The sequence below is a fragment of the Chlamydotis macqueenii genome, chromosome 1 (genome assembly GCF_036417535.1).
Source record: "Chlamydotis macqueenii isolate bChlMac1 chromosome 1, bChlMac1.mat, whole genome shotgun sequence".
Taxonomy (NCBI): Eukaryota; Metazoa; Chordata; class Aves; order Otidiformes; family Otididae; genus Chlamydotis; species Chlamydotis macqueenii.
In genome coordinates, this window is record NC_141556.1 from 31301419 (window position 1) to 31320971 (window position 19553).

Consider the following 19553-nt stretch of genomic DNA (forward strand, 5'->3'; position numbering starts at 1 on the left):
TCTATTCCATCTTCTGTTGTAAGTGAGGAGGTAAAAAAGGTGAAACAGACTGAATCCAGTCAAGAATTTAGGACATCAGAAAGCACTCAGGCAAGACTGAGATGTCCGAGTTTAAATTTGCAATCCAAAAACGCTGCTCAGCTGCTGATTTGACTCTGAAGGCACCTAGACTTGCCAGGCTTACTGGGTTTACCTCCCTGTTTGAGGGCTATCGACAGCTTTGCTCTGCCATGTGTGTAATCGCCCCAACCAAAGCAGCTTATAATTTAATCTGAGCAGGATCTAGAAAGTAAGTGCTCCTCTGTTTAAATCCTCAGAAGGGCCAAATCCAGCAAAGGTCCTCAGGGAATATGTAAGACAACTGTAAAAGGACAGATCAGCTCTGCTCCAGTCTTTCAAAAATCAACTCTGAGTGGCTGCTCTCGAGAGAAGATTCGAGTCTGTGGGTCATGACTGAGTTTACGGATTTACCTGCAGCCCTTAGCTAGACATTTGAACTCTGTGCTTAGTTTGGTTTTTTACCTTGCATTTTTAGGTGCTCCTAGGGTGTCACACATGCACTTCTAGAGCAGAAAGGTAAAATAAGGACCTATATCCTTGCTTTTTTAGCTGTATCCCAGTGCTCATAGTGATTTACCAAAGAGCTGCAGTTAGCAGCTATAAAATTTTATAGTGTTCAGGGAAGAACAACACTGAAGTCTCCCAAAAGAAAAAGGGAAAAATATTTGGAGAGAAGAACATTTTTAAAAGAAAACACAAAAATCCAGAAACAAGTAAACAAGACAAGATCCAGATTGCCTATGCCTTATCAATGTGGAAAAGATCAAAGCTAACCTGGAACCTAGGGATTTCCTCCTGTCTCCCATTCAGTGTGCAAATAGCTGCTGGAGGGAGGATGCCTTACAGAATTACTCGAGCAGAGATATCTTCATCCCCACCTGCCCTAATAAAGTACTGTTAAAGGACTCATCCAGTGTTGGCTGTGCTGAGGTAGACCCTGAGCATTCATGCCCTTGTAGGACCCCACTCAGTCCTGGCTGGGCCGGAGGAGTCAACCTCATGCAAGGCTGCATCAGCTGGGTGGCTGTCAGATGACCTAGTACAAGTGCAGTTCAGCAGCGATGCAAAATGGGTGGGTGGTGAAGCTGTTCTACAGCACTAGTTCAGCAGCTGATACTGCAGTTACGCTAGGAGAAATGGGGTCTCATTGTGCTGGGGCTGTGCAGATGCACAGTCAGTGCTGATTCTTGTGTGAAAGAGGTTCTGTTCTCATGGCAGATGCGTTGGCCATTGCCATGGAGGCGAAAAGCAGACAAATATTTGTTTTATTTTTATAGGACCAAAACTTAAGAACAGAAACGGGATTAGCACTGTTTTGTGAGCTACTTCACAATAATTTGCTTCTCTTACTGTTGATTTATTATTGCAAGTAATATGATGAAATCAAAGAAAAAGTATGATGCATCATGTTAGGATGGAGAGCTCTTTTCAGTCATTGTAACCATTAATAGATATTAAATAATATGTGTTGAAGATACATATTTTTAGTTAGCAGATCTAGGTGCAATGAGTCTACCTGTGAGTTCTAGAGGAGTCGGTGGGGGAGATTTCTGGTTCACAGGTTTTCATTTTTAATAAGTTCCTTGAGACTGAGAAAGCTGGTGTTCTGCCCAGATTCAGAGTAGACAAGCAGATTGAGCAGGGTAAATATAGCCTGATATAAATCACAGTGAACATATGGAAAAAGCTGATTGAGGATTCAGCTGACAGGGAATTAAAGGCCATGAGTAAAATTAATTCTACTCAACATAGTTTATGGAAAGTAGGGCTTGTAAAACAAATGATTGACAAAAATTTTATTTTAATCTTTTAATATTTGATAAAATTGCAAGTTTGATAAGATGATGCTGTCAATGTAATAGACTTTAAAAAGCATTTAACTTATTGTCATGTTCAACTGATGAATAAAAACATAAATTGAGCTATATAATGAAACAGACCAGACTTGAATGAATAACAAACCAGGTAGCAGGTTTTAATACGGGGCTGTCAATAAAGGAGCTTCAAGAACTAAATGATTTTTCTATAGTGTTCTCATGAGGAGCAGTGTGAAGGCCAATGACATTTAACATTTTATTTGCTGACTTTATCAACTTTGAAATTAACAGAGGCTCTGAAGATTGGCAGGACAACAATAACCGTGAAGACAAGGCAGTCATAAGAGAGTGAGCCAAATTTTTTAATTTTTTTTAACATGGAAAGATGCAAATAATCCATCTAGGGAGAAAGAAGCTTGGAAAAATAAAAGATGGGAGTAGAGAGACTGGAAATTGTGTCTGGGTGGTAGGAAGAAAGGAGAGCAGTGTGAGTGTTGAAGTACAGTATCTGAACCAGAAGAGCGATGCTGTGTGTAGAGGGAGTCCAGGAGCGTGGCCAGGCTGATGATTTTACACTGTATATAGAACGACTAAGAATGTTTAGAGTGCGGCACACAGCTTTGCCATCTCCCTTTGTCAAAAAAAAAAAAGCTTAAAAATGGCTAAAGTACCTGTAACCATCTAACACTAATAAGTACCTGCAGCATCTGAATTAGTGCTGAGGAGTTCTTTGTTGAATGCGGGAGTTCTGGCTGTATAGATTTTTCTTGATCCAGTGTTCTTTGCGTGGATGTCCCCGTAGCACATAGGATGTAGCCAAAAATAAAGCAATGGGCTTAAACTTCAAAAACAGGAGATCAAAACCAAATTAGCATTCCCTGATGACTTTAAATGATATATCTGTAGTAGACTGTCACAAATAAATAATTTTGAGGAAAGCAGTGTGGTGTTTTCCAGAGTTCTAAAGGATTAGAAATAGTTCTAGTTTGGTGTATTTTGGAAAGTTTTAAAAATAACTTCTTTTTATGTACACCTGTATTCAGCCACCCCAGAGCTGTATGTCCTGTGGTAAGCCAGTTAAGACCACCAACCTGTAAATAGACCATACCTTGGACAATTTATATCTAATAGGTAAGCAACAGATGAGAAAAGCAAACCAGTGGGAGCTGAATTGACTACATGAGTATTCAAGAGCAGAATTTTGAACAGGACTCAAGTCTGTTGACATGTACATGAGTGTTTAGTCTATTAAGTCTCTCTACCCCTGTAAAAATAGCTAGAATAAAGGCAATATCTAAATAGTATTATTGTTTCTGTTAGTACTATATCTGTGCCACTTAGGTAGTACAACACAAGGGGATTGCTATTTGTTTCTGTTTGAAAGATTTTAGATGAAATAATTGTTTCCAGTCACAGTTTTTAATGTTACCTATTACTCAGAATGCTAGGTAAGCTAAAAAAGAAGTGTGAAATTTGAAACCCATTGTTAAAAAATATTTTAAATCATCTTATTGATACTTCCATAGTTAGCCTAGTTATATAAAATACATAAAGCCTATAAAGATCTTCATTAACTGATAAGGGTATTGCAGTTGTCCTCAAAAGCAAGCATTTTGTGGGTTTTTTTAATGTGTTAAAAAAAAAGAAAATTAAAAGTATATATTATCACCTCTTTTTTATGTACAAATCATTAAATCCACTTCCCTAATTTGAAATTGCTTTTCATGTTTCTATGGAGCTTTATATAAGGTTGTTTGAAACAGATTTCCTTAAAAACTGTTTGTTTTTCCTATATTCTAATTATATCTGTCTTTTCGCTGTCAGAAAAAATACGAGTATTAGATAAATGAAGCAGAGGAAGTTTTTTGCTCAGTAGTAATTTTCTTCTCATTTGCAGTGTCTAACTTGTTCCCAATTAATTTAATCATGACTGTATAGAATAGAATGCATTTTTTTTCCTAATGTGCATTAAGTATTCCAGTGGTTCTCTCCTGCAGTTGTATAACCCTTTCACATTTCTAACATTGACCTTGGTTCCAATTCACATTCATGGAGAGCTTTTTGTATGAAAATCATGTAATTTAGTAGAAATGCATAATCAGCTGATGCATCAAAACCCCGTGGAACAATATTACGTTTAAAAAATACATTATTTGACTTTGCACTAGGCTGAATTTCAGTAAATACACTTCCTTACATCTCTTATGTCTCCTATTAAATTAATATTGCAGCTGCACTTACAAGGAAATTAAAGATGCCATGCGCTTCTGTTGAGGATAGCTAGAGGAAAAGCGTGTTCCCTCTGCAAATTTGAGCCTTAAATTGATTAAACTTTGAAATGTCCATTAAGAGTGTGTCTGTCTATATTAATATCCCAATTAGGAATTAGTAATACTCAGTACTAGTATAGTATAGTAAAATATAGCATACTGTGTACATTCTGCAATCATCTATACTGCTCAACTGTTAACACTCTCTCTGGCAGATTTTGACCCAAGCCAACCATAATTCTCCCAGACATGATTCAGGAAATAGCGCAGTGCATAGGTAGCATGGAGACTTCCTTCAGAGGGAAAGGATGTAAGCCATGAGGTGTGAGTTTCTTCTCCCAAGTAGCAAGTTATAGACAAGGAAATGGCCTCGGGTTGTGCCAAGGGAAGTTTAAATTAGATATTAAGAAAAATTTCTTCACCAAAAGCATTATCAAGCCCTGGAATAGGCTGCCTAGGGAAGTGGTTGAGTCAGTATCACCAGAGGTATTTAAAAGGTGTGTAGACATGGCGCTTAGGGGCATAGTTCAGTGGTGGACTTGGCAATATTAGCTTTATGGTTGGACTCGATGATCTTAAAGGTCTTTTCCAACCTAAATGATTCTAGGATTCATTTGCTCTTCAGCTCTTAAAATCAAGAAGGTCCTTGTCCCATTTGATTTACAGTATGAAAAGGAGTCTTGTATTCTTCCAACTGATCCCTTCCATATGCATGCTGTTTTTCCTAGCTCCTTCAGTGTTTTCAAAGTACCTGTTTTGGATGTTTATGGTCAAAAGTGTCCAGACATGTGAGTCACAGCGAAGAGATCACTGGCGCCAAGCTGTGTTTTGTGCTGCTGCCAGACATTCTACCTCAGGCTCACTGGTGCTTTCATTCTTCCAGTTGTGTGTTTCTGTATCTCATCCGTAAAAAAAAGTAATAATACCTTTAAAAAAAAAAAGTGGAAAAAAAAGGTTATTTCTCTCACCTTATCCTTGCTTTTTTTGTCGTACATAAAAGCCCTCCCTTTGAAATCTGGTACTACACTTTCTGGAAAATATTTTTATACTCTTCTTATGCATTCCTATTTACCTTGACTCCTGTTTGCTACACCATAGATTCAACCTTTAGTCCATGTTTTTACTCATAATCAGCGTCTCAGCAAGAAGCATAGAAGATGTAACAAGTGATATTTTGTTAGGTACATATGAGATACGTAGGTATAGAGAATCTTGTTTCGTACAAATCGTTGAACAGACTCCTGAATGAGCCATCAAAATATATGTGTTTTTCTATGAAAGGGGCAGGACAAAATGTCTGAGTTATGAGAGATCTTAAATAAATTATCTGGAGGAAAAGGCAATCTGCTGTATGAATATTTCAGGTTTTGAAATTGAAGCTTTTACGTTGATCTGTGCTTAGAGGCCTGGCCTTATTTTGTAGCAGATGATATTATGTCTAAGCAATGTTTAGTTCTACTCAGCAGCTGTTGTATTCCTACTAAATTATGTCAGATTTAATCTTGAATATATTCAACAAGAGCACCCAGTTGTGCTGACAAACCTAAAATACTTTTCAATTAAATATGTTCTATCACAAATTATGTGGGAACGTTGCCTCTCTGAAGAACGACAAAGTTAGTGTGCAAGCTCAGCTTTATAATTCACACTGCCTGTTGAATTTCTGTATTTTATAACCAAACATCCCAGCAGTAGACTCAATAGGTATCCTACTGCAACATTGCAGTAGCAGAGGTAGGCAATGTTAGGCATTTTCTCAAGGATATTACTTTCACAATCATTTTAATTGCACATGCCTGATTCATCAGGGCTTGTGTATTCATTTGTACTTGTTCAAAGGGAATGCAATTTAATTTTAAATTACTCTCAGATCACTGCAATACTCACTTTACACAGTAAAAGAACAAGACAATAAATTGGATAATCACTGTTTTGTAAGGAAAACTGAAATTTTGCTTGAAGAAGAAACAATAAAAATCAAGGTTCACTTGTAGAATACTTCAAGGACTGTCCTGTAAATCTTGGGTCAAACACATTGTACAGAGAGGGCACCTTGCTAATTGCAATGGCACTGTAATGAGGAGATGACAAAGATCAGGAGAGCAGTGTGTGAGAACCTAGCTTAACTGGAGAAGAGTAGACAGCTGTAGTCAATAGAACAAAATCAGGTCTTCTGGAGAGCACTTCATCGCAGGAAACATGCTGAAGTGCTCTCAGGAGAAGCTTTTCTCCTTCTCCTTACTGCAGAGGGAGCATAGGAAACTCTATGTGCCACAAGTGGAATGGAAGAAACACTTCTCCTCTTCCCCAGCTAAACTTCTAGCACTTAAGGTGCTCATTTAAAATGTAGGAAAGTTCAGTTTTTTTCTAAGTCAGTCAGTACTTGTGGTGCTTCCCTGCTGTATGCTTTAACCACTTTCTGGATATTTTGCCACCTTGTCTGCTTTTGCAGTTCCAGTTTGTATAAATAATTATGCAAAGGCTAGAACTCAGGTGTTTTCTCTTCTGATGAGTTTTGTAATTTTTCTTATCTGCCATGACAAATACGCAGTTGTTTTGTTATGGCGTGCAGTAGTGTAGATTGTTTTGCATCTGAATAAAGAATTTACCCTCTCACGTGGTGCCCCAGTCAGCAGTTCTCAAGAGCTCCAAGGAACAGTACATTTCTAGGAGTTTAACCTGCTGGGATATTTTGATTTTGAAACAAACACTTGTGTTATGGATAGTGACAGTAAGAATCAGGGAGTTTGATGATAGAGAATTGAGAGGTTGAGCTCTACACCTCAGTTCTGGTTTCCAATTCCAGTCTCTGCTCAGCAGACTATACAAATAGAAGGACAATTTACAGCAGCAATTAAGAAACGTAATTTCTCCTGTAACCTGAGAACTGAGGTAAATTTTTAGTATAGACTGGTTTAAGTAACTTCAGGAAGCACAAATATCTCTTTATTTAACATTTGGAAGGCAACTGCTTCTTTGCAACTTTAATTCCTTGTGGACTTGGTAACATTGTGTTTCACATATGCTGGTGTAGCTGAGGAAGTGTTCTTTTCAAGGTAAATTAATGCTGGTCACTGTGGACTTTCTGATCAGTCTGGCATCTAGGAAGTACTTTCTCAGCTGACGTCCATTTACTGAGAATGCGTTGTGTAAGCACCACTTGGATTTCGAAGGCTGTATTCTTATAACTCTTGGTAGATCACCAGCGATGATGATGGGTCTTGCAGGCAGCTAGTTTTTACCCCGTCAACATTCTTCTAAGTTAGAGCTTGGTCCTGAGTGTAGTAAAAATGAGGGAGGCAGAATCATTCTGACATGGTTAGCAAGATCTCTCATGTTTGCTTGTAGGGGAAAATCTAGCACATTTCAAAGAACAGATTTCCCTTAAGTTTCATTTCTGCCACCTTCTTCTCCTAGGAAGTGGAGAGAAGAGAGTTTGACAGTGTGCTGGCTGTTAATTAGATTTTTGGGTGTTCAGGCTAGAAAAGAACAAGTATTTTGATGATACGTATTTTCAGTAGAATCAGAAATTGGGGAATAAGAGCCTAGGTTCCTAGGTTCCTGTAAGCTAGCACTTCATTATGGCAATCCATGAAGTCTTCTGTATTCAGTCTACAGCTGTCAGAAAGAGTTCCAAAGTGAGGAGGAGCTAAGATACGTAAATCAAAGCTTTAGGAAGATCCCAGTTTACTTAGCAACTTTGTGGCCAGACAAGTTTTCATTGCCATAGATGCCTAAAATAACTCTTTCCAAGAATTGTTTGAAAGAGAGACTAGGTGGACATTCAGAGGTTTAATCTCCTAAATCTACTTCAGAGAGTTATTATGCTGTTTTTTAACTACCTGGACTGATGCTTTATCCTTTTTATGAGAGGCATTTCTATTTCCATTCAACAAAGTTGTAAGAGTTATTCACTAGCTTCCTTAGGAGAGTGTTATGACCTAGGTGTCCTTAGAACTTCTGAATCTCAGCTTGGATTTCAGTAGAGCACATGGTGTAACCATTGTCCCCAGATATAATATGTAGTATTACTGCTGGTATTTCATACTATTATTAAGAGGTGATCACTCAGCTCTCTATAGTATCTACATCTTGCTGTTCTCTTATTTTTATTTACCAGGTTACTTGTCTATATTCACATAACTCTTCCAAGCTACCTGATCTGATGAAGCTGAACTTCATTCTTCAAGTGTGATTTACTCAATACAGCCTAAAATCATGATGAAAAAGAAGAGCATCTCTGCAAGCGAAGCTTCCTTGGTCCTCTTTCTGTGCCAAATGATTTCTGCATTGGATGTACCTCTTGACTGTAAGTATTAACCTGCTAAATCAGTGCAGAATAATGGAAGGTTAGTTTAAAAAATTCTGTACAGGAAGATGAGGATGACTCCCAACGTGGAGCTAAATATGGAGTGTGTTTTGCTCACTTCAGTCAGGACATTGTAGTTATGGATATTTACACTAATTTACTGAAGATTTTAAAAAACTGTGCATATAAAATAACTTTACATTGTTCACTTGAGAAGGGTTAACATAGGATTGTCATGAATACTCACACTTTGGTGTGCCTTTGTTGAACACTTTGATGAAAATGAAGAAGGGCAGAGAAGCCCAGTTAAATGCTAATTATTTGTGAAATTAAGATCATATTGACAATTCGCTGAAAACCCCAAGGCAATTCCTACTTGCTGGAAACAATCATCCTTATCTTCATATAAGAGCTTTCCAGGAGCTGATATGAGATGTAGTAAAAGATTTAAATACCTAAAATTCAGACACTGAAAGCATCTTTTTGATCCAGAAGTTAGGCTCTAAGATTTCCTAAGCAGTGCTTGAAAACAGTTACGTACCTAACTTTAAGTTAAAAACATGTGTGCTGAGCAGGGAACTCTAGCATTAACCAGTGAGGAAATGTCTAGAAAAGGGGAAGTCCCAAGATCTGAAATTATTGTCTAATATAAGACTAAGTAGCACTTCATGCTGAAAAGAAAGCAATGGTAGCTGCTGCTTTCTGTAGCCCTAATAGCTAATTTTATGAATTTATTCGTGCTTCAGGTTGTTATTTTCTTCTTAAGATAAGCGTCATCACATTTTCAGAATTCAGTGAACCATGTTGCACCTCAGAGTGACTATTAATTTATTAAACTAATTACCAGAGAACATTAGGACTGATGTTAAGCTGATGGATTAATAAATCAGTAAATTTGCCTATGATTCTAGTCTGCATGGTTTTCTTTACCCCATATTTTTGATACCTTCTTACCTTCCATAAATGCATGTTTTCTCTTTAATAATCATTGAGATAAATTGCAAATGCTTTGGTGTTTTTTTTCCCCATGCATATTGACAAGCCTCTCAAACCAATGACCTGTATTTCGGTAACAAGATCAATATATCTGAATCACATCAGGCTTGTTGTGCTGTGAATGCCTTTAGAGCAATAAACTGTGGCTTAAAGAGGGCTTTAAAAGTTTGATGAATGAATGTCTTCTTTTCTAAACTTATTTTTTCTCCCTAAATATTTTTGCAGGCTAGAAATAGTGATTTAGACACATTTTATAGTTTAGAAACTAATGTAAATTAGTTTAGAAACTAACTAATTAATTAGTTTAGAAACTAATGTAGATTATGCACTACTGTAATATCTTTTGTATAGAGCAGCACTTGGGGTTAAATTAACGACAAATGCATCAACAGACAAAAATGAGTAGCCCTTTTAGATGTATCATGTTAACTCTCGGTTAACATGTTCCCTACTACCTAATGTTTAATACATTTATTAGGTCTTATGAAGTTACATACTTTAATTTTTATCCAAAAATCATATTAATTAAAATTACATCTATAATGATGTTATTGCTTTCATAAATAATGATTAGAGTGGGCTCTGGGCGAGCACCATGAGGGAAGGACTTACATTTTCTGTAGGTCTTCCCTACCTATCCACCACAGAGACCTGGTGATGAGAACATAACTGATTAGTTGAACCTTTAGATGTCACTGAGATTAGCAGTTGCTATGCTTGTCAGTGTCTCAGAGTAGGTAAGAGATGACTGACAACATAGCTGACCAAAAGCAGTTTGACTTGCTCTAAAATATTATTGATGAGGAGACTTGTATGCAAAATATTTGGAGTAAGCAATAAAGATGTGACAACTGAGATTATTTTTGTTGTTGTTGTTTAGTTATATTTCAAACCAAAAGGAACTGCATGTCTGTTGAGTGGAATTAGGTGCTTTCTTTGTAAGAGTAATTTTAGCCTGAAGCATTGTCTTTGTTCTTCCATATGATCATATGGCTGGATTGATTTTGACTGCAGCATGAGGGCAGTGCACTCCATTAATTCCGATTTTCTGTCTCCTCAGTATCAGTGTTTTGTGTCCTTGTAAGGCCAAAATTACATATGATGGTTTCCCTTTAAAAGTCAGCGCTTCAGAGAAGTTTCATACTGTGAACTTTGAGATAAATGTAGTAATATCTGACACAATGGAAATCATAGCTGGAATTTCAGGCATCACTGCATGGGTTACAGTGCTAAATGTTTCAAATGTTTTCTTTTTAATGGTGACCAATATACTTGTCAGTTACTTATCTTCCCTCTCAAAAATGCTAATTTTCTTTTAACTAACAAATGTTTCTCTTTAATCTTCATTTGTCCATTCAACTGCTGATTCTGATGTGGGAATAAAAGCAAAACTTCTAGAAGAATGTAAGTTCCTGTCCACAAAAACTAGGCTGTTTGCTGCTGATAATTAATACTGATTGTGTTGCGAATTGAATTTGCAGTCCAAAAATACGTGATTCTGACATTTTGTTGATAATTTGGTTTGCTGTCTGTGTCTAAATCAGTGTTCTGGTATTTTGAACAAATTGTGTGCTTTTTTTTGGTGTGCTATGTGAACATTATAATCTTTACTCAATATCAGCATGAGCAATGTTTTACTACTACTTTCAGGAGTAAATTTATTTGATAAAAAATAAATGCATTGGAATATATGTACTTATATGCTATTTTACATGTCCAAGTGGGAGATACTTCTATATCCTTAAAAACACATGGATACAGTTATTTAAGTAGATCTGTCTTTTATAGGATCTCCTAACTCACTTCTAGTGTCATGGTTAATTTAATAAGTTTTAAGTGCTGTGCATAGCACAGGAGTGGAGACTTCAGGTCTTCGATGCACATCAGATGGAATATTCTGTATGCTGGGTGGTGTTGAAGTCGTGTCCTTTTTCAGACCGTGCTTGCTTTTCCCAAGTAAGCATCTGACATGTACTGACCCGAGAACTGCCTCTGAGAGGGAAAAGGACTGCCTTCAAAGTGCATTTCTAAAGAAATACACAAAAACTCATTATCATATAAAAATGTCACCTTCCACTTTTAAGCACTCTCCTCTCTGGCGTGAGGAAGAGGAGCAAACCCCAGCTCTGCATGGCCTGTTCTGTTCTGCTTAGTTGCTATACATCATTATAATTCCATTATCTGATTTTTTTTTTCCTGGCTATTTCTTGTGGATAGGTCTTTATAGACAGCTACCTCTTTCTGTGCAACAAAGTAATTAATGTAGGGAAGACTTAAAATAAAAATCCCAGATTTACAATTTTAATTGGTTACGTTGAGGCATGAGAACACAGCTAACATTAATGGTTGAAATATTTTGATAAGTGGTTAGAAATAACCCCAAAGTAGCAGCAAAGTGTATCGCTGGACAGATAATTCACAACATTTAGACAGGGATGTTCACGGGCGTCTTATTGAACTGGTTCCTTAAAATTGGCATAGATAATGGTAACAGATTGTAAATCACTTTAAATAGGTAGGCACCAACTACTTTGTCAGGTGAATAAATTCTGGTTTGTGCTACTCATTCTGGAGTACTTGATAAATCATAAATGTTAAAAGCTTGCTTCTCCTGGGGCAGTTCACAAGATTGACTGCATTTTTGTTGATTTTTTAAGGAGAATTGGTACTAGATTTTTCATACATGCTTACTTGGTTTGGAAGTGAATTACTGTATCTGTCATTTTTGAGAGTCTTTTACTTGTAACTCATTTTTTTACTCCTGAAAAGTAACTCTTAAAAGCATGCTTTGTAGATTAATTCAATATGTTGAGCACAATAAATGTGTGAAAAGTTTACACCCACAGAGAAGTTGGAAATACTTAAAATGTTTAGGAATACAAAGCAATGTATTTTTTTTTTTCAGTTCTGTGGGGTAAAAGACATTTTGTATGTGTATATGTCTCACAACTCTTCATTCAGGATGTCTTGGACTTAGAATTCAAGTGTCCCTTGGTTTTGTGAAAATCTGTTGAAATCTGATGTGTGGAAATGATATCCATTAAACTTTTTGTCCAAGACCTTCATCTGCTGTAAATCAGCATTGCTCAATTGGAAGTTAGTATAGCTACACTGATTTATAAGAGTAGAGGCCTTCAGCCTTCTAATACAAAGGATACTTTAATCCTGCTCTTCTGTCGATGATTTGGTTGCTAATTGCAATTCTGCTTTCTCTGCTTACAAAACTGTCTTGCTGATACTTTGAAAATATTGTTAAGTTCCTGTCTGTTTCTTATATTCCATAATGAAGTGCTGCAACCTCCTACGATAACTCAGCAATCTCCAAAAGATTACATTGTTGACCCTCGAGAGAATATTGTAATACAGTGTGAAGCAAAAGGAAAGCCACCTCCTAGGTTAGTAGCATTTTGTTTTGCTTTTCTTGACCGAACAGCATAGGAAACTAGAAGAAAGTAATGTAACTTTTGTAAACTAACAAGTATGTGCATAAGTGTGTACTTGCACTCACAGAAACATGCACACCCTCCTGCCTTTGTAATTTAAACAGCTACCAGATAGTGGCATAAATTTGACTCTTCTAATCCTTGACATTTAAACTTTTCTACAGTCATCAAATTACTGTAGTATTTTTTTTTCTCCTCAAAGCTCTTAACGATAAAATAATGCTTGATTATTAGAGGAGCAGATAGGTAAATACCCATGGAAAGCATACTTTGGCGTAGTTTCTAAAAACAGTGGGCATTTGATAAATTCAGAGTAACACTAATAAACTCAAATTTAATGTTTTGTAAATCATTCTGGTTTATGAGTGTCGTCTTGAAATACATAAGCATTTTGTCAGAAGTTATCTAATGTGTTTCAGTTTTAATGATAGTAGTCTTGATTTACCAAGTGTATTTAATAGCCTTAAGTTTTGGCAGAAGTGGTAACCCTGTATATAGATCAGAATCCTGATTGTCTTCCATTTTAAACCCCTATTTCAGTATCTTGAAATATCTGAAAACTACTCGTTTCAAGATACTGAGTACCCCCACTGGAAACAGCAGTAGCCACGATGCATTCTGACATTGCTAGTAACTGCTTCTGATTGCAGAGACTATAAAGAGATATACACATCTCTGTTCTCAGTAGTGTTTCGCTACAACTTCCAAGCAAGGTCAGCCTTAATTGCTCATTCAGACACACACAGAGCTCATTAAATGTACTTCTTCTGAAAAAAACCAGGATTTTTTCTACATTATTCCTTCTGGTTGCCTTGGGATCGTGGTCATTATCATGCTGGGCAGCAGAATGGAGAAGATGGAGATTACCTGTGATACTGTCACCCTTTCTAGCGTTCTCTTAACGGCAGGAGTGCCATAAGGCTACTGTGTTTACCAGCATTGTAATTTAGCAGGCACAATGCCATTCTCAAGAGTCTGTGTGTTAACCTGGAGAATCCGATTATTATTGTGCACTTTGGGACAACTGTACTGCTTCTGCAGATGTTTCTCTGGAAGGCCTTTTTTGGGTTGGATTTACCTGAGAGACCAAGAGCACTGTCCGTGATATTGACGTATTTGAGTCACGCGCCAGGACTCTGCTCTACAGCCTCATCTTTCCCATCAAACCTGTGTCTCACTTTGTTCCTGTGCTACAGAGGAAGTGACAAGATTTAAGTGCAGAATTTTCTAATGAGTTTTATAAGCTTGTGCTTAGTTTTGCTTATTTTAAAAGATATGATATCCAAATAATTTATTTCAATAAATTAGTTTGATCCATCAGTTTTGACGACCTGCAAATGCATATTGGAACTTGTGCTGCTTCAAAGCTCTGAAGTTGAACTTTCTCACCCCGAGTGTTTTTTACAACAGGGGAACTTCTTATTGGTGAGAGCAGCTGGCATAAAGGTTTATGGATGTGCTGCTATGTGTAGCCTGAGCAGCAAAGATTCTGACTTTCATGTATCTTAAATTTGTGGTTTTGTACCACATTTGCCACTTCTCATTTGAAGCTACATTACAGCTCCCTGTATCCTTTGGTGTTATTGGTAGCAGAGGATTACAGGAATACCACGTTCTGCAGCTTCACCCACAAGGTCTTAAGAAACAGGTTCGCTGTTTGTTCACTGTGCACACTAGTCCTCCCAAAAACACTGCAGGGTGGTGCAGTGCTGCTGGTCAGATCCAGTTCTTCTGCTCTCCCCCCACCACAAAGTGCAAGTAACGTGTCCAGTCTTGCCCTCCTACTGCAGAATCATAGAATCATAGAATGGTTAGGGTTGGAAGGGACCTTCAAAGGTCATCTAAGATCAGAGCACATTTTAAATCACTTAAAATTTGAGCTTTTCTAGCACCATATATGTTTACGCTTTTAGAAAGCATTCTCACCAGTAAGTATGTATAGTGTTTCTGTTTAAGATTATGAAGCTGAAGTGTACCAAGTACAAAAACTGCTGTTCACAGCATTCAAATCTGTATGTTCTCAGCACTTCACAGGCATTGGTCTAGCTCTCTGTAACTACACTTTTGACCATTAACAAAGCGTAAGTAAGAAATTGGTGTTTACGGTAGTATAAGTCGCACACTGCTAATCTCTGCTTTTTTTACATTTTATTTTATGACGTCTAATAGTCTTCATTTTTAGTGACTACTTTTCAAAACATCTCTTGCTTTGAGTAACACCAGTATAAGTTTACTAGATTAATTATGGGCTGTCATAATGCAGAATTTCATTTAAAGAATCATAATTGTTTGCATTAGAGTAGTGAAAAGAAATCAAACTCGCCACACAGCCTTTGATTCACTTGCATAACTTTAAAATGGCCAAACCAATTAAAAGAAATGGCCTCCTGCTGGGACCTGAGATGACACATTTCAGCCCAGAGCAAGTTTTTAAAGGCAGGTTTCAGAACCCTTTCAAAACCAGGTTTTATAATAGAAATACTAATGCAGCTTTAGCAATATCAGTTCTCGCAGATGTTACTGTATCATCTTTAGTAGAAAGAAAATCAGTTCTTTCCACATACGATTAACTTCAGAATCTCTTAATTTAATTTTTTTTTTAAATATTGACTTTGAAATTGCTCCTGTTAACAAGTTCAGCCAAGGCTTTTATCTTAAAGTATTGCCAGATTTCTTCTATTAAAAAGTGCTCTATTACTTTATTAGTTAATTTAGTTTGGGAACCAGTCTTACTTATCTGCTAAAGGAAAAATACCATGTATTACTGAAAATTATTTTTTTCTTCTTTCTCTCCATACAATGTACAAAAGGCAACTGAAGAAGAAACTTTTCTTTCTGTTTTTATTATTTTAGCTTCTCCTGGACACGCAATGGAACTCATTTTGATATAGATAAAGATGCACAGGTAACAATGAAACCAAATTCAGGGACCCTTGTCATAAATATTATGAATGGTGGGAAGGCAGAAGCATATGAAGGAGTATACCAGTGTACAGCAAGGAATGAACGAGGAGCAGCCATTTCCAACAATATCATTATAAGGCCTTCTAGTAAGTGAAGCTCTTGATGTTCATAAAATGTGAAACACTTCAGTTTGCTTATTTTCTTATGAATGTTTCACTTTTTTTTTCCCTGTCTATAAAATGTAATCATTAAAGTGATCATGTTAGAAGGTACTGTATAGTTTCTGAAATTCAGATTTAATAATGTATCACATATTCTCTCCAATATTCCTTAGAAAATTTAATAACCAAAATGCTTTCCTGATTTTTTTGATACATCTGGATGACCTATTGTCTTTAAAATTGAGTTGTATGTATGATGCTACAATTAGAATAAAATGTTTAAATCTTTAATGCACATCATTGATTAGGAAATTTTTATTCACTTTCTGATGCATATATTCCGTAGTTCTTATGTTAGTGTTAATACAGAACAGATTGTGACCAAAAGAAGATAAAACTAAAAAATGTTGACTAATTATAGACTGCTTCTATGGCTTTTTATGTGATTTTTATCTCAGGTCTGTTTTTCAACTTCTCAGCCTAAAATGTGCTATTCTCACATGTTTTAATAAAACTGTATGTGTATAATACTGTTTCAGGAAGATCTACCTTTTTTTCTAATATAGTGCATCACCTTTTTTTGTGTGTATGTGTGTGTTATCATAATTAAAACTTTCCAAGGTACTGTTATAGAACAGTTTAGTGAGTAGCCAAAATAATTTGAATCAGCTGATTATACTTTCAGCAAATCATTGCTGTACAAAATGTTTTAAAGAAAACCTACTTTTCTCCTAAGAAAACATGAAAAAGAACAAAAATCTTTAGTAAATGTGATAGGACTTAACATTCTGATGCACACTTAGTTCTTCTGTTTTTCTGGAATATTATGTGCATTTTTTTCCTTAAATTCTTGAATTTTTGTCAATCCGTAGTTTGTATGTTTGTTAAAATTGCTTTCTATAGGATCCCCTTTGTGGACGAAAGAAAAACTAGAACCAAATCAGGTTCGAGAAGGTGATTCACTAGTACTACACTGCAGACCTCCTGTTGGCTTACCACCACCTATAATATTTTGGATGGATAATGGTGAGTTTGTTTTTTATGCAGAAATAGTTTACTTTTTGCAGATTTTCTACATAGTTGATTATTGCTTACCAAGACTACAGATGGTGTAGTTTCTCTCTAAGTTAAAATTCAAGGAATTTCCATTTCTGTAGGATCGAAGCGAAAGGCAGACATGCAGCCCACATGCATGAAGCCAAAAGCAGCTGGAGATCTTAATGTTAAGTTGTAGGTTAACCCACTGGGGAAGAATGGGAGAAAAAGGGAGCTCCTTTCTAAGAGGAAACTTAGAAGGAAGGTCTATATATTTACAAACCTACAAACAGCATAATTGAGCAAATTTGGAGTCTGTAGATCATTATAATGGAGTGTGTATTATAACTGAGATAAATGTGTTCTTGTTTTCCCTTAGCTTTCCAAAGGCTGCCTCAAAGTGAAAGAGTTTCCCAAGGTCTAAATGGAGACCTTTATTTTTCTAATGTACAACCAGAAGACACCCGGGAGGACTATATCTGCTATGCAAGATTTAATCATACGCAAACTATACAGCAGAAACAACCCATTTCTGTAAAAGTCTTTTCAAGTAGGTATTGCAGTACCTAATTACACACTTACATAGTGTTTATCCAGAATTCTGAAGTTATTTGCCAAAGTTAAGTAGTGTTACACTGGGGAATTTTGCCATTTTAATTCTGAATAAGAAATTACATTACTGTATAAACTTAAAATGTAATCTCCAGTTTTCCTGACATATAATTAATTTTAAAATGTGTCAATTTTCCCCTTGTAGGGCTTTATCTTTTGAAAAAAATGTTTTGTAATATTTGAAATATTGAAAAAATACAGGGTAAAAAAATAATAGTTTTCAGATGGTTTTCCTGTCTAAGAATATCAAGTTATTATGGTTATTGTAACTATTGAAACAAATTAATCAGTCATTTGATTAACTCACGCTGGCCATATCATCACCTTTTATTCCCAGTACTTTGATTTATCCCTCTTGTATGCATTCTTCATGATATTCTGTTTATTTCAGTGGATTCATTGAATGACACTATAGCTGCTAATTTGAGTGACACTGATATTTATGGTGGTGAGTTACACTGGTCCCCACTGATACTTGCTGTTTCACAGTAGCATTTAGTTAACTAACTTCACCTCCATGGCTACTTAACCTTTTGCTCCATTTTCAATTTCTAATAAAGGTATCTATTAGTGCTGGTGATAATATATACTTTAGAAAGGGACTGCACAGTGTGATCCTTTCAAATATTTAATATTTCAATGCTGTTGTTACATATGGCTCGTAAAAAATACAAACTCTTGGAATAAGTGAGTTGTTTCACACTGGAGCAGATTTTTTAAGTTGTCTGATTGCTTCTATACTGTGTTACTTTTTTATATTTTTCCTCCAGTTTATCTAGTGGTTTGGTATGTTCATTATCACTAGGACTATTCAATATCCCATGCTATGTAATAAATAACAACAATTAAGCATTTAACAGATGCACTTCACATTTAATAACTTACTTAACCTACCATTCATTTTTAACCTTTTTCATAAGTGCAATACTGGAATTAATTAAAATCTAAACACTTTAATACTATCTGTGTAAATGACTTCGTAGGGGAAAGATTACTTTTGTTCGTCTGATGTTTAAGCTGATCTTCACATTAACCTGTGTTGAATGGTCATTATATTGTGAATTAAGTCCTCCCAAACAGGTGTATGTGTGTTTAGTGAGGCTGACTTTGGAGCACCACTGGTACTGTAACACTTGAGGTTCTAGACTCCCCACTTGATATTGTGTGAGACAGAAAATACGCATAGCAAATAGCACATCCTGTATTAAAATAAAGCATTCTATTTATGTTAATCTATCTGTAAATCCTATACCCTAATGAACTAGAGTTTATTATGTTTCTGCTCAGATTTTTTAAAAATAGAGTAATTCACTGTAATGGTTCAGACTGCTACTGCACTTTAGAGTAATTTAATCCTATATTTTAAAATTGCTATAAAAGAACATTAAAGTATTTACAAAAAGCACTCCATTATTACAGAAAGCACTTTTACTGTGACTTCCATGAAGGCACATGAAATACCATAATATTTTAAAAGCCAATAGAGTATAATGTCAGAAATGAGTCTTATATTTATAGCTGTCTGTTTACTGTGGTTATTTCTCGTGTGTTAATCAATAGTTCTTTATTACCAGACTGGAGAACAGCTTGAATTAAAGTCAAATATCTAGTAAGAGGAGAATGCAAGGCTTAACTTCTGAAAAGGTGCCTCACATTGTCTAGAAAATATGGAACAAAGTATATTGCAAAGTGGAGTGTACCTTTTATCCCCTTGGTTTACATTTCTGAATACAGTAACTTTGCTTTATTTGTGTTTTGATGGAAGTGCAGAAATTTCTGCTAACTTTCAGTCTTGCATTATGACTCATGTCAGTGACCTCTTACCCCCTGTAATAGCTCTGTTGAAGTGAATAGGGGCTACTTAGGATTAACGCTCAGCATCCATCCATCGGGGCTGCATAGTTACCTCTGTATAAACTATGTATCAATTGTCCCCATCTTTAATA

The 19553-nt window shown here is 36.0% G+C and overlaps 1 protein-coding gene across 34 annotated transcripts in view; it reads left to right on the forward strand.

The window, feature by feature from the left end:
- NRCAM (neuronal cell adhesion molecule) overlaps positions 1-19553 on the forward strand; it is a 157651-nt gene that overhangs the window by 78630 nt on the left and 59468 nt on the right. For 14 of the 34 annotated variants that reach the window (XM_086747872.1, XM_086747927.1, XM_086747978.1 and 11 more), the window contains 7 exons: positions 8268-8456; positions 10839-10856; positions 12742-12847; positions 15749-15945; positions 16864-16986; positions 17375-17545; positions 17999-18055. In XM_086747872.1, the coding sequence (XP_086603998.1) occupies positions 8366-8456; positions 10839-10856; positions 12742-12847; positions 15749-15945; positions 16864-16986; positions 17375-17545; positions 17999-18055 (763 nt within the window). In that variant the 5' untranslated portion in view covers positions 8268-8365. Of the gene's footprint in view, positions 1-8267; positions 8457-10838; positions 10857-12741; positions 12848-15748; positions 15946-16863; positions 16987-17374; positions 17546-17998; positions 18056-19553 lie in introns of those variants that run through there. The other 20 variants (XM_086748049.1, XM_086748022.1, XM_086748068.1 and 17 more) reach the window with 9 other exon arrangements.